The sequence below is a fragment of the Orcinus orca genome, chromosome 19 (assembly GCF_937001465.1).
Source record: "Orcinus orca chromosome 19, mOrcOrc1.1, whole genome shotgun sequence".
Lineage (NCBI taxonomy): Eukaryota > Metazoa > Chordata > Mammalia > Artiodactyla > Delphinidae > Orcinus > Orcinus orca.
Window position 1 is genome coordinate 33,042,912 of NC_064577.1, and position 14,398 is coordinate 33,057,309.

Consider the following 14,398-nt stretch of genomic DNA (forward strand, 5'->3'; position numbering starts at 1 on the left):
GGGTCAAGGTAAGACATTCAGGTAGAGAGAGCTGGAAACAAAGTCCCACTACAAGACCTTAACAAATGGAGTTCCAACCTGAGGGAAACTTCCACTGAGCACAGTTTGTTTGGAATTGCTTTTAGTTAAGAATGGAGGGTGGGAAGCACTGAGACCCGGCCCCCTTTCACAGAGCTTCCCTCTATGTGAGCAGTGCCCGGGGTTCATGGGGAATCAGCTTGGCCTCCAGAAGATTCCACTCCTTTTATTACTCATTTCTAGTCTTCAAGATGACACAGAAATTTCAGAAGGCGCAGGGGAAGAGTGTGACCTGAGGCCGAGGCTGGAGCTGCCACATGCCCTGGGCACCCCTGGCCAGTGGTCAGCAAGTGGCCCACTCATGGACCCCTCGGGGCAGGGTCTGGAGCTGCCCCTAGCCCCAGAGGGCAGCGAGGCACACACAGCACAAAGCAGGTGAAGGCCCCGGGCTTGCAGCGGGACGGCATGGCATACTTGCCGGGTCACCTGCTGACCAGCCTCAGGGGTCGGGCGTGACCATCGGCCTTTCTGCCCCTTGAGAACAAAGTACAGCACGAAACCACAACCCTCTCAAACCACAACCCTCTCAACAGATGAGCAGGTGCCAGAGGTGCAGACTCGGGAGAAGCTGCCCCGGAAGAAGTGAGAAGCAGCCTCTGCTGGCCGTGTACTCCCACCCCCGACACCTGCGGGTCTGGCACCCAGCTGAGGCTCCGAGCACGTGTCACTGTGGGGTTTGATGGTCATGGCTTATGTCTGTGGTACGGGGTCCTCTGGGTGATTCACCTCCACACCAACCGCACTAACCAGACGTCAGCGGTGTGTTTTACTTTTTAAATCTCACAACCACTCGACTGGGAGACCAGAGTATGCAGAGCAGAGCTCTAGGGCAGAAGCAGTTGGACTCACAGGCCTGCCCAGCCTCTGAGATTTGAAGCAGCATTTGCTGTGAAGAAGGGTGAAGGCAGAAGCATTTCCTTAGGTTTTGTATGACACTCACAGAGAACATCAATAAAGAAAGTTCAGGGTAACAATAGCCGTGTGGCTGGTGGCCAGTCACGTTTCCTGGGTCTCAGCAAGCGGCTATTTCTTCTTGAGGCCACTTTTTCTCCCGGTGGCCTCAGGGAGCTGAGTCAGCGGGAAGTGTAAGAGGAGAGAGGGATGGCAAAGCTGGTTTGGAAGCAGGGTGCAGCTGGAGAGCTGTCACACTCCACCCTGGGCCTGACTTCCAGGACTTCGCGCCCACCGTGGTCCAGGTTCGCCGGCTGACAGGGAGCACTGTGGCCTTAACGGGGCTCAGGGCTCCTCCAGGGCCCCGAGCAGCTGTTTGATCTGTCGGCCTGGGACCACTCGCAGGGCGCCCCCCGCGGCCTGGTGCAGCTGGGTCTCCAGGGCGCTGCGGAGGTCACTGACCTGCACGTCAGGCAGGGGGTTGAAGCTGATGATGACCCTGTCCTTTGGGGCTGGCCCCGCCTCTGCACGAGGAGCCACGTCCCGCCGTCTCCTCCGAAGGTCAGAGCCGGCCTGGACTTTCAGGTCCCGGTTGGGTTTGGCATTGTCTGGCTTCTGATCCCCCAGCATGGCTGGTTTGGGCCCGAGCTCAGGGTCCAGCCTCTGCTCGGGCTCTTGGATGGCGGCGTCCTCCCTGGGAGCGGGCACGTGCTCCTTCCTCGCCTCCTCATGACCGCCCTGCTGCCCGCCCTGCCCTCCGGCAGAGACAGCCTGTTGTTCCGGCTGATGTAACACGGCTTGGGCCCGAGGGGCTGCTCCCCCCGACCTGCTGGACAGGCCTCCGGGTGCCCGGTCTTGGCTTGCTTGCTGGGACTTTACCTGAGGGCCCCCAGCTGCTGCCCCCGCCCCCAGCACATCTGCCTCCTGAGCGTCTGTGCCAGCGGCTGCCTCGTCCTTTCCAGATTTCTTCCTTTCGTGGGAGCCTCCACCAAAAACATTCCGACTCTGCCGGGCGACGCCTCCAGCGCCGTGCTGCTCGGGGCTCCCGGGTGCCCTGGCAGGGTCCAGCACAGGGACCCGCTCCTGCAGGCCAGCGTCCACGCCCTCGGGCACAGCGCCCCGCCGGCCTTCCCTCGGCTCAGCCTGGGCTGCCCGGGGCTGCAGGTCAGCGCCGCCAGGAGGCGCAGCTGGGGCTCTACCCAAGGCCCCCTCGGGCTTCTCCACAGAGTGTTGGCTGTGCCCCTGGGGAGGAGCGGGGGGACGCCCAGGAGCACCGAGCACAGCTCCCAAAGGCTGTGGTGGGGGACGCTCTGCCATCCCCACGGCGTGGGCCTCCTGCTCCTTACCTCTGGGCCCGGCCACCCCCAGCTCAGGCTGCACGTCCGCTGCAAATGAAGTCAGTCACCGGTTTAGCCACAGAAATGAACAGAAGCTACCAATGCAGGGACTAAAGAACCCAGCTTGCCAGCAATCAAGAAATACAAACCACAGCTTAAATTTGCCCAGCAGGACTCTAGGCATGGAGCCACAGACCCAACCGCGCAGGGACCCCCGGAGACTCTGGCGTTCGTGCACTAAGGGACAACCCCTCTTCCCCGAGCAGATGCAGCAACTGTCCCCTGCCCTGCAGGCCCGGCCCCCTCCCCCTGCCGCCTCCCCCGGACTTGCCGTCCTCGCCGTCCTGGCCGTCCTGCCTCTGCTGGTGGATCTCCTTATGCTGCTCTTCGATCACTGCAAGCAGCTTCTCCTGCTGGTCCAGGAGGCGCTTCTGCTGCACCTGCTGTTCCTTAATCACTTGCAACAGAACGGCATGGTCCAGCATCTCCGCCCGGCCAGCTTCTGGAGTTCGGAAAACACACGCAGTCAGAGCCTGAAGGCTGCAAAGGCGCTCTGCTGGGCCGAGGGTGACATGATGCATGCAGCAATGCCAAGGCGGCCTGTGGGCCCCTCCCCAGGACACCACCCCCGGGACACCATCCCTGGGCGTTCCTCTCCACCTGGCTGAGCTGGCGCCCAGGCCACCCTGGGGCACAGTCATCACCTCTCTCCAGCGACCAGACACCCTTCCTACTGCTTCACTCCCACAGTGGCTCAGGGGTTATGAGAGCCAAGAGAGAGGTCACGCGCCATAACTACAATGATGGTGATCTGGGCTGGGTGACGTGAACTATGAACTACTCTAAGAAAGAACATCGGTGCTTTAAGAAAATTTCCTCCAAGGTGTGTATTTTAAAAACAAACAGAACCATCTTCCTCTTCAGCAGAGACAAGAGCTGGGACCTCAGTGAGATGGGGGCTGTGACAGTGCTCCCACCGGCCCCACCTCCCCCAGGAAGATGGCTGCAGCTGGCATGGGAGGAGCGCCAGGTGAGCTAGGGGCAGGCCGGCTGCAGCAGGTGTGTGTAGGAGGGCCCCCCACAGACTGTGGACCAAGAGGAGGCCCCAGGGCTGGACACCTTGGGTGCGGAGAGCTCCCACTGCACTACAAACACCTCAGCGCTGGGTCAGTTCTTTACAGCCAGCAATCTGGGTTTAAGTAACTTTTACAACACAGCTTCCTGTCTTTAGACAGGAAGCTTTGAAAGATGATGTAACTGTACAGGTTGTCAGATGTAGAAGCTCAAATCCAAAGAAAGAAGAGCATTTTGTGAGTGGTGAGAGCTAACACCCAGCGAGGGCCCTGAGTGCCGGGCACACGTGGATGTGCTGACTTGTCCTCCCCAACGGCAATCTGTGACCCACCAGAATAGAGTGGGCTTGGCCTTCTGTCAGGGACTGCCATGGCTTCTCCCCTGCAGAGGCCGGTGCCAGGACGTACAGGCGGGCAGGCCCATGAAGAACATGCTGAGGCCGACCACAGGGAGGACAGGCCCCTCGGCCAGCCCAGGCGCTCCAGCCCCCTGCTCCCCACCAGGCACACATCCAGACACCCTAAGGTGACCAAGATGCCTGCCTGAGAAAGCCCATGTTCCGTAGATTGGCTCGTGGCTCCGCACACCCCCTTTAGACAAGGGATGTGCACAGTGCCATCCCACAGGGTTCTAGACCAGCTCCCTTGGCCATGGCCATGCTGTCACCCTGGGTGCCCGTGGCTCATGACCACCTAATGGTCCCACGTGCTGCCAATACCGCCTGCCCCCAGGGAGGGTTCCTGAGGAGCAGGCCCCCTGCCTCACTGGCTCCTCGGAGGACCAGCCCTGGACTGAGGCTGGAGGAGGGGGGAAGTGCGCCATGTCCAGCCAGAAGCAACATGGGACAGACGTGAAGCAGAGTGGAGGTGACAAAGTGAGCTCCCAGCCAGAGCCCCGCATGTGGCTCTGGGTTCCTGCCCGGCCCACCAGGACCACAGGGACCAGGCTCGTGGATGGGATAAGAGCCGCACGGATATTAACATACGTGCAGAGCACATTAATACCAGGCCATGCACACGGTGGAAGTCACACACAGGCCCCGCCCCGTCTCTGGGGGAGTCCAGGCGCTCATAGGCTGCACCTGGCTGTCCTACAGTGGCAGTGGAGCCCCAGCAGGGCTAAGAGGGACCAGGGTGTCTGTACAAGAAGGGAGTGGGCTGGGGCATTGGGGGGACCCCACCTGAGGGGCTGTGGCTGAGCCGGGGTGGGGGGCAGACCGTGTGTGGCTCCCGGTCTCTGCCCCATGCGCCCCATGCGAGGCGCTACTGGATGCGGGGCCCACACCATCTGCTCTCGCGTCTTTAAACCCCCCACAGACGCATTCACTGTGATGCTCCTCCCGACTCCTACCTGCCACCATCTTTCTGATTTCAGCTGTGCGTGTCCCATTGAGAGGCGTTTGGAGAAAGGCAGAATAGGAAACCATGAAAGTTCTTTTCAGAAAAGAAAAAGCCAAAGAATCAAACAGGCTTACATAACAGATTATAAGGACCGGGACCAGTAAACAGACTGAAACCAAGTAACATGCGGAATTCCCACGGCTCCCGAGCTGCAGGAAACCCCAGGACCCTTGGCTCTGCCTTCCTAGCCTTGGTGTGCAGAGGCTCAGCTGGCATCCCTGCGCAGTATTCTGGGCCAGCTATCCCGAGGCTGCAGGATCCGCTGGGAAACAGCTCATGGGCAGCAAGGCACGAGCATCCCATGAACCCACCCAAGTCTGCTGTACCGCCATCCCCACGCACAGATCAAGACTCCCAGAGCACAGAATGAAACACCCAGGGGCCGTTCTGTGGACACTGCTACAAAATATGGTGACACCGCAGCGACTCAGATTGGGCGGGGACCAAAGAAACCAGGATGGGTGATCATTCGCTGGGACGGCCGCCACCACCTCTAGCGCAGGGGCAGTGCCCAACCAGGTGGGCCCACGAGGAGGGTAGTCAAAAGCCAAGAGCTGGGAGCACCCCAAAATGGGCATGAAGGTATGGAGGAGGATGCAGAGCAAGTTTTGTTCACTGGAGAGAAAAGACGAGCTTTTGCTTTGGGACAGGTGCTGGGTCTTCACTGCAGGTGGACACAAATGTCCCCCCTCCCCCACCCCTGCCCCAGCTAAGACAAAGGGGTGGGAGCCGCTGCCACAGGGTTGGGGGGAGAGCTAAGACAGCAGTGAGTCACCAGCCCTCCCACTCTCACTAATGCCCCCACACTGGGCCGACTTGTTGGAAATATTAACATATCTATTTTGAAATGAGATCCAAATGGTAACAGAAAGTCACGTGACAGTGAGAGGTTATTTTAAAAAGGGAGAGAAAAGGAGGTAGAAAACGTTCCTAGGAAGGTGAAAAAGGAGCAGAAAAGGTTGTTAGTGGGCACGGGAGCTATTTAAGATCTTTCCTCAGCAGGAAACTGGCAAGTGTAGAGGCTGAGGCCCTGGAAAGGCCCCCAAGACAACGGGCACCTGTGGCTCCTTCCCTACATCACTCCGCTTCTGGAAGGAAGGGGCAGGTGTCTCCAGGCCCCCAGAGGATGCAGAGAGAAAGTGAAGGCCTTACCCTCCAGCTTGCTGCCCGCGTGGTCCCCGGCGTGGTCCCCGCCCTGTCCCTCCAAGGTCCTCTGCTCTCGAGGCTCTGCCTGCGGCACTGCCCCTGGGCCTGGCTTCTCCTCCGGGTGGGGAGCCTTCCCACCTGCACACACGGCAAAAACTCAGGAGGCTGGCAGGAGACTCAGAAGAACGTAGAGAAGGGACAAGAGAAGGAGGTAGAGGTTTCCTAAAATCACCCTCCACGTCGCCCCTCCCTCCCCTGTGGCAGTGTATACTCAACCTGATGAGTACCAGGGAGGTAATAAAAGATATTTAACATGTCACAGGCTGGCGGCAGGGAGCCAGTGTTAACTACCTTCGCCAATTAACACGCAGGGACCGTCCTCAGCAGCTCTGAGACGGCACTTAACCATGCACCACCCACCCGGTCAGGCCTGCGCCGCACCCCCGTGTGTGTGCCCAGGCACCCCGTGTGTGCCCAGACACAGACTGGCTCAGCACCTGACGTTTACGGGTCTGGCAAACAAGCGTGTGACAGATTGATCAGGAGAGCTGCCAAGCCCCCGACAGCTGCAGAAGGGCTGCTGCACGCACGTGCCAATCTTGCGAGAAAAGACAGGCAGTAGGACAGAAGTGAGGACGGTCAGCTTCTGCCCCCTCCGCAGCCTCTCCCAGGCCCCACATGGAAGGAGCCCACACCCACCGTGCTCGTTCTTCTCCACCAGCTTGCCCATGGCCCCCACGGCATGGCCGGGCAGCAGGGCACCGTCTGCTATGGCCCCTGCACCTGCCATCAGGACGTCCTGCTCCTCAGGGAGCACTGCCTGGGGCCCTGGATGCGCACCCCTGTCGACCAGCCCCAGGTCCTCCTTCAGGGGCTCAACGGCTGGCTGACCATTTTCTTCTGGAACCTTCTGGGGATCTTTAGGAAGACCACCCGCTGCCTCCAAAGCCTGGTCCTGTCTGGGTCTCTCTCGTTCTGAATCCAGCAGTGGTAGCACCATCTGACCCTTGCCCCCCAGGGCCCTTTCATCCACACGTTTGGACGGATGCTCCTTCTGCAGTCCTTCTGGGTCTTGACCTTCGTCCACCACCACCTTGTCGTGAGGGACTGGGGGTTCATGGCGGTGGGCCTCGCCCAGAGGTACCGCAACTCCTGGAAGGAGACGGCCGAGGTGGGGGAGTGGGTGGGGGTGGGGTGGGTGGGGTAGCCTGGCCTTCCCTCCCAGGGTGGCCTTCCCTCTCCAGGCCTGTGAACTGAGTTCGTTCCCGACCAACCACGTGGCTGATGTCCAGCTGAGGTCCCTCCCCCGTGGACACCACCCCCCAACCCCCGCCCGGGCCGTCACAGCACCTTGACCAGGGCGATCCAGCTGTGCCTCCTCCTGCTTCTCCTTGGCGCCTTCCCTTGGGGGCACATTCACGGGGCCCTTAATCTGGGCCTGCTCCATCTCATCTTTCTCATTTGGTAGCTTCGGCTTATCTCGGCTGTCCTCGGCCACGTCCACAATTGGATTCTGGCCTGTAAGCACGGCACAGATAATTGAGCGGTGTTTCCACATGGCCACACCGCCAATCAGCACGGCAACTGGGCAGTTTTCCCTGGATTGTAATCACATTTCCCAGTCGAATGGCAGAGCCTAAGCAATTATATTTTTTCCTGTTCAATCATTAGCAGCTAAGTAGTATAGAAACCTGTCATTTTTCATGTGTGTTCGTAACAAAAATACGTCAAAATGCAATTTACACCTAACTGGGTGCAGAAGAGCGACATCCTGCATAAGCCTGGCCATCACCACCAGGTGGCAGCACGAACCCACCGTTTGAGGCCTGGGGACAGCCATCCTGCCCAAGCGCAACCAACCCCTTGCTGTAGGCCAAGGGGGAAGGGGAGGACGAGGGATGCTTAAGGAAAATGCCTGAGGGAGGTTGATTTGCAATTCTGTCAACTTGTTGCTGCAGAAGTGAAAATTCCTATCAAAAGGAAGGTGAGAAAGAGGTATAGCCCACAAAGCTGGACCCTCTTGCCTCCCACACATGCCTGCATCCCACAAGCCATCTCATCCTCCAGCAGGTCCAACAGCTCACCTGCACAGTCACCGCGGGTCCTCGGGGAGAGGTGCACGAGGATGGCCCGCCGAACTGGGCCAAAATGGAGCCTATTAGGAAACTCTCTCCATTAACAAAACCACTTTCTACCTGTTAGGCAAACGTGGCAGAAACTAAAAAACTATCTGGGGAAAAAACACGTGTAAAAAGAATCATTTCGGGGCTTCCCTGATGGCGCAGTGGTTAAGAATCCGCCTGCCAATGCAGGGGACACGGGTTTGAGCCCTGGTCCGGGAAGATCCCACATGCCGCGAAGCAACTAAGTTCGTGCACCACAACTACTGAGCCTGCACTCTAGAACCCACGAGCCACAATTACTGAAGCCTGTGCACCTAGAACCTGTGCTCCGCAACGAGAAGCCACTGTAATGAGAAGCCCACGCACCGCAACGAAGTGGTCCCCGCTCATGGCAGCTAAAGAAAGCCCGCACACAGCAACGAAGACCCAACGCAGCCAAAAATAAAAATAAATAAATAAATAAATAAGAATCATTTCATCCCAGAGGCCTGAAGCAACTGGTTTCCCCCTTCAGGGCACAAGCTGCATGCAAAAGGGGAGGCGGAATCCCAAAAGGGCCTCTGGGGGGATTCACAATAGTCCTGTTCAGGTGGGCCTGCTCCCTCCCCCAAAGGAGGAGAAGGGACCAGGCTGACCTGCCATGCTGGCCGGGGGCACCTTCAGCAGCTGAGGTTTAGTGTCCAAACTGTAGGGGGGATCGTGCTGGGCAGGAGCCAGACTCGGGACTCCACAGTTCAATCAAGTAGCTGATTCTAATAAGCATGTGGCTCTTCGCCACACCACAGTTAACACCCCCATCCCCAGCCCGCAGAGAGCCCTGTGCTCAAAATCAAGAGGTGTCTACCCAGCGGATCACAAAGTGAAGAAAGGGGGCCGGGAAGGGAAGGAAGAACACAGCAAAACAGAAAACCACTCCATTACGTCATAAGTACAAGTCATGTTCTCAGCAGGGAACAAAACCCATTGGTCATCAGGCAAAGGAACGACCTGGAGACTCAGGTGTGCAAGGGGCACAGAGTGCACAGTGCAGCCACCCTGCCTGCAGCGGCCGGGCCTCCGACACTTCACAGCTGTCCTTGGCAATGGACATAGCGCTTCCTAAAAGGAACGGAGCTCCTCATGAGGACAGTTTGCCAGCAATGCCTCTGGGCCACAGTAAAACTAACACAGAACTTCCTAATTAGTAACTGAAAACCAGCCCACACTCCGTCTGCCCTGCAGCTAGGCTCTGGAATGAGGCGCCCGCGGTGGCACAGACAGGAAATCGCCCGTGCGGTCATCGGTCATCACCCCAGGGAAGGACGAAGGCTGCCAGGCCGACCCTGGACCGTTTCTCCTCCTGGAGGCAGCAGTGGGTCAGCGGGGGGTGGCCAGCAGAGGGCGCCTCGGCCTGGAAGGGCCTCCTCTCATTCTCAAGGTCATGGCCTCTGCTCCCCAAAGTGGAAACCACACAGACATACGCCATGCCTGCCTCATTCTGCCAGGCGGTAGAGTATCCCGACATGCACGGCCTCATCCCACACTCAGACCCTCCTGATGGTGCTTCTGGCCAGGAGCTCCCAAGACACACAGGCCGATGGACGGTCACCCATCAGACTCTCCTTCCCATGTCCAGTGCAGGCGCCAGGTGGTTCTGTAACTGGCTTAGGGAGACAGGGGACCAAAGGCCATAGACACCTGCAGTTCTAAAATCTGGGTATGTGTGTCAGGTTGCAGGTGCGACGTCCTGAGTAGGCCTGTCCACGGCAACGAGAATCTGCCTTCAAGGCTGGTTCCACCTTGGAAGACAGGGTCTGGGCTGGGGGCTCCTCTTTGTCGACTCTCCCCTGCAGGACCCCATTCTGAGTCCAGGGGCGTCTCTTTCTGTATCTTGTGATCAGTAAAGATGGAAGCAGTCCTCTCTGACTGCCAAGCACAAAAATGAAGTGACTTTCAAAATCACACCTGAGTCCCATAGATGGAGTCCCTGTTGACTGGAGGGGAACCCCAAGTTCAGGAGACACACGGGACCCCAGGGCCATGCGGAGAGCAGGAGCAGCCACCAACGCTCCTTTAAAAGGCCAGACGCTGCTCCTGAGTAACTTTCCTGACAGCCTTCGAAGTGCCCGCCTCGCTGCTGCCCTGAGAAGGTTTTACTTGTTACCCCCAACTCTTCTCGGCAGGCAGCAAGAGAAACGCTGACTATGACACCCTTTTGAATGTGCAGGAATCCCAATGGGCCCCTGACCCAAAGTCCTAGCCGGGTGGCCCGGTGGCCCCATCTGGCTCACCGTCACAGCTCTCCTGCAGACAGGCATGTCTGCCCGCGGGCAGCAGGTGGAGGGGGCATGGGCCGGTCACTCGGGGCTGGACATGGGAGGCAGCACCCCTCCCGCCCCCAAGGAGTCCTTCTGGGTTCAGCCGCGGCTGGCGTGGTTATCTTAGCACCGGTGAAATAAGCTCACAGCCTTGTCCTGACAAATGGGCAGAAAAACTGAAGTCACTCGGCAGAGCGGTGTTAATAGCCCCTTCTCTGCAGGGCACAGGGAGAGCTGTGGGGGACCAAGGAGAGAAGGCAGGCGTGGAGCCGGGCCTCCCCGTGGGCATGCCGGCATCTGTCGCAGGAGTTTGGACGCTTTCCTGTCTGCGTGCACCGGCAGCTGGCGCAGCAGCACAAGGGACGCATCCTCGGAAGAACAATTAGGTAGGAGCTTGTGGGGGGCAAGCTCCCGCTCAGGTCACCTGTGTCCCCACACGAACGGATTGCTGCCCACAGGCCCCGTCCTGGCCCTTCCTCTTCTTCCCCATCCAGCAGAAGCCGGGCCGTGTCCCTGATGGGGAAAGGGATGAGTTGTGTAATGGGTGTGGCCAAGGCAGCCCCCAAACACCAAGAGAAGCTACAGGCTGGGCGGGAGAGGAAGAAAGGGGACAAGGCCACATTCAAAGGAGGAGCTGAGAGTATCACCAACTCTGAACCCACCCGCCAGACCCTTGAGCAGGCCATGAGCCTCAGGTGAGCAGCCTCGTAGCCTTTCCTAAAGGGCTCGGCCACCTCTTCTGTCCACACCAGGTGCGTCCTGGGCTCTGCACTTGCTAAGAGTGACAGGCTGGGGGTGGCCAGTCCCGCACGTCCCCAGAAGAGCAGGATTCCCCCAGTCCTAAGGCCAGCTCGGGCTCTAAGGAAAGTTCATACCATTTTGGCCTCTTCGACATCTAAAAGGCCAGTAAACCCACCTCACACGCTGATGGGCAGACGTCTGCAGGGCACGTGGCCAAGGCCCCACGGGCCCAGCTCTGCTTCAACGAGGCAACCCATCAATGACGGGGAGGCCGGGGGCAAGAAACACGGAGACTGAGTTAAACAAACGGCATGTGGTTCCAAGAGAGGCCATGTGTTTGTTACAGACTCGTGGAAGAAATGGAAACCAGATGTGGCCGCGGCAGCTCCAGGTGAGCCGGGGGCCTGCCTCCACGACAGGATGCAGCTGCTCGTGCAGGCCGTGGGCTGGAGGCTGCACAGCGCCGTGGGGACAGGTAGCCCAGTGCCGACTATGTCAACTGATGCCGAGAAGCCCTACTGGGCGGGCCCACAGCCAGCTGAGATGCGAAACTGGTGTCCGAGTCTAGTTCTGCTGGAGGTGCCCTTAAAGCACACAGGGCCAGGACACCCGAGAGTGAGGGACCCAGTGGGGCTGTCAACAGGGGTGGAGGAGCAACACCTATCTCCCTCTTCAAGGAGGCTTTTTTCCCATCCAAAGTACTGAATCCATGCAACTTGCTGTGGGATGCCCAGGCAGCTTATTATTTTAATTTTTATAAATTTATTTATTTTATTTATTTATTTTTGGCGGAATTGGGTCTTCGTTGCTGCATGTGGGCTTTCTCTAGTTGTGGCAAGCAGGGGCTACTCTTTGCTGCGGTGCACGGGCTTCTCATTGGGGTGGCTTCTCTTGTTCTGAAGCACAGGCTCTAGAGTGCAGGCTCAGTAGTTGTGGCACACGGGCTTAGTTGCTCCGCAGCATGTGGGATCTTCCCGGATCAGGGCGCAAGCTCGTGTCCCCTGCATTGGCAGGCGGATTCTTAACCACTGTGCCACCAGGGAAGCCCTCTTCTTTATTTTTGAATATTTATTTATTTATTTGGCTGCGCCAGGTCTTAGTTGTGGCATGCGGGATCTTTGTTGCCGCATGCGGGATCTTCGTTGCGGCATGAGGGATCTTTTAGTTGTGGCATGTGGGATCTTTAGTTGTGGCATGTAGGGTCTTTTAGTTGCAGCATGCGGGATCTAGTTCCCTGACCAGGGATCGAACCTGGGTCCCCTGCATTGGGAGCGAGGAGTCTTAACCACTGGACCACCAGGCAAGTCCCCCAGGCAGCTTCTGACCACTCTGATTAACTTCTCTGCTGAGCCCCGCTATTCCCAGGGGTCCTCTCTGCAGGGGACCCCCAAAGGGAGAGTCTTCTAGCCGGCTCTCGCCATCCCAGGAAGGCAGAGGAGAGCATGCCCAGCTACTCTGGGCTCAGAGCTCCCCCAAAAGAGCCCCAGGATAGACTGTTCTGCAGGAAGTTGGTGTGGGGTGCTGGCACTGCAGGGCCTTTCTGAGCACAGGGAGGTAAGGCTGGAACAGAGACAGCAACACATCCAAGAGCCCCATACCTCCAACTGCGGGTAGCCCAGCCCTGCAAGCACCCAGCACGCTTGCCTCCCTGGACAGCCCTTGGGACCTTTCCTTTTGTCAATCACAGTAGCTGAGGAGACCAGGGCTCCTCTGGGCTTCTTAGCCATCACCACTCAAAGGGACCTGGAATCCACCAGCAACCAGCACTGCTCCCCCAGAGGGGAATGCCAGGCAGGCAGCCTGGGGAATCTCAATCCAAGCCAGGGGTTTCTTTGCAGGGAAGGTAAGCAGACACGCACACACCATTAGTATGAATACACAAAACCCAGCCCTTGTCAGGGCAGAAGCCCCTGGAATGAACGTCATCATAGACAGCACCACCGACCAGTACCCGAACCTGATGCCACTCGGAGCTCCTAGAAGGCGAGAGGCCAGATGGAGGGAGCCCTCCCCGCACCCCTCCCATCTAAGGCCTGGGAAGGCCACAGGCTCCAAGACACCTCTTCTCTCCCAATCCCCCCAGACGCAACGGAGCTCCTGCTGTACCCCAGAAAGCCGCACTTAGAAACCACCCTGCACCCCATGGGCCCTGCCACACATGGGCGATGGGGCCACTGCACTGGGGGGCCTTCCAAGGCAGGCCTGCAGCTCATGAGGGAGTGTGGCTCATCCCTCTATCAACGGGCAGGTCAACAAGTAATACATAAAGTGAAACACGAAACAAAACTGAGGGGCATAACTGACTTTGTCCAGGAAAACCTAGCTTAAAATTTACACCCTCAAAACAAAACAGGCAAACGTGAACGACACCCCCAAGTTTACTCACCTGTTAGCACTCTGAACGGGGTGCTCAGATCTTGGCCCGGCTGCCTGCCATCTGTCTGTCCCCTGCACGCAGGTGGCCGCACCCGCCAGCCCCCTGGAGGCCCCCCACCCCCTCCATCACCCAAACAGGATGGAGGCAACTGGGCAGGTGAGACAGTCTGGGAAGTGCCACCTGGGTCCCCGTGACCCCAAGATGACACTGCTGGGGTGTCCCCAAGAAGGCTGCAGGCCTGTGTGCATACCTGAGAGCCGCGTACCTGGGAGCCGCGTACCTGGGAGCTGGGCTGCCTCTGCCTTCATCGCGCCCTCAGCCTCTCCAAGTCTGCTGCCTGGGGCTTCCTTTGCCAAGTCCACAGGGGCCTCCTGGCTCACGGACAGGGTGGTGTGTGTGCTGACCACCAGGATGCCCAGGCCGACCCAGAGCACCACCTGGACAAGACAAAGACCCCAAGAGCTAAAGGGGTCATGCAGTCCCTATGCCCCTGCCCTTCTTGGGGGGTGGGGCACAGCCCACAGAGGCCCCAACCACACTGACCACTAGATGATGGTCACTAACTGATCAGCGTGACCGAATCATGGGCCACATCTGCAGGAGCCACACTGGTGATGGGGCCGGTGGGGTGGCAGGGGTGCCATGAGGGAGCCTGAAGACAGCAGGGGCAGCAAGTATGACATGGAGGGGCCTGCTGGCTGGAGAGACCCAAGCCCACCGGCCAGGCACCCTGGAGAACCCAGCAGCCATGCCTCCCCATGCCTAATGCTGCAGAGATTGGGTCCCTTGATGGTTCTGGCCAGGAGAGCAAGAATCTTGGGGCATCTGCCTAACCTGAAGGGGGCCCTTGCTTATCCCACCCCCTCACCCAGTAGAGGGCCCAGACCACTGGGTGCCCGGCTACAAATGACCTATCCCCAACATCACCCAGCAA

The 14,398-nt window shown here is 58.7% G+C and overlaps 1 protein-coding gene across 10 annotated transcripts in view; it reads right to left on the reverse strand.

Moving 5' to 3' along the window:
* Positions 1-228: 228 nt before the first annotated feature.
* SLC38A10 (solute carrier family 38 member 10) overlaps positions 229-14,398 on the reverse strand; it is a 42,504-nt gene continuing 28,334 nt past the window's right edge. For 2 of the 10 annotated variants that reach the window (XM_049701527.1, XM_049701534.1), the window contains 7 exons: positions 13,715-13,901; positions 7,277-7,444; positions 6,626-7,078; positions 5,933-6,064; positions 4,731-4,754; positions 2,638-2,808; positions 229-2,354 (listed from right to left, as the gene is read on the reverse strand). In XM_049701527.1, the coding sequence (XP_049557484.1) occupies positions 1,315-2,354; positions 2,638-2,808; positions 4,731-4,754; positions 5,933-6,064; positions 6,626-7,078; positions 7,277-7,444; positions 13,715-13,901 (2,175 nt within the window). In that variant the 3' untranslated portion in view covers positions 229-1,314. The remainder of the gene's footprint in view (positions 2,355-2,637; positions 2,809-4,730; positions 4,755-5,932; positions 6,065-6,625; positions 7,079-7,276; positions 7,445-13,714; positions 13,902-14,398) is intronic. The other 8 variants (XM_049701530.1, XM_049701528.1, XM_049701532.1 and 5 more) reach the window with 8 other exon arrangements.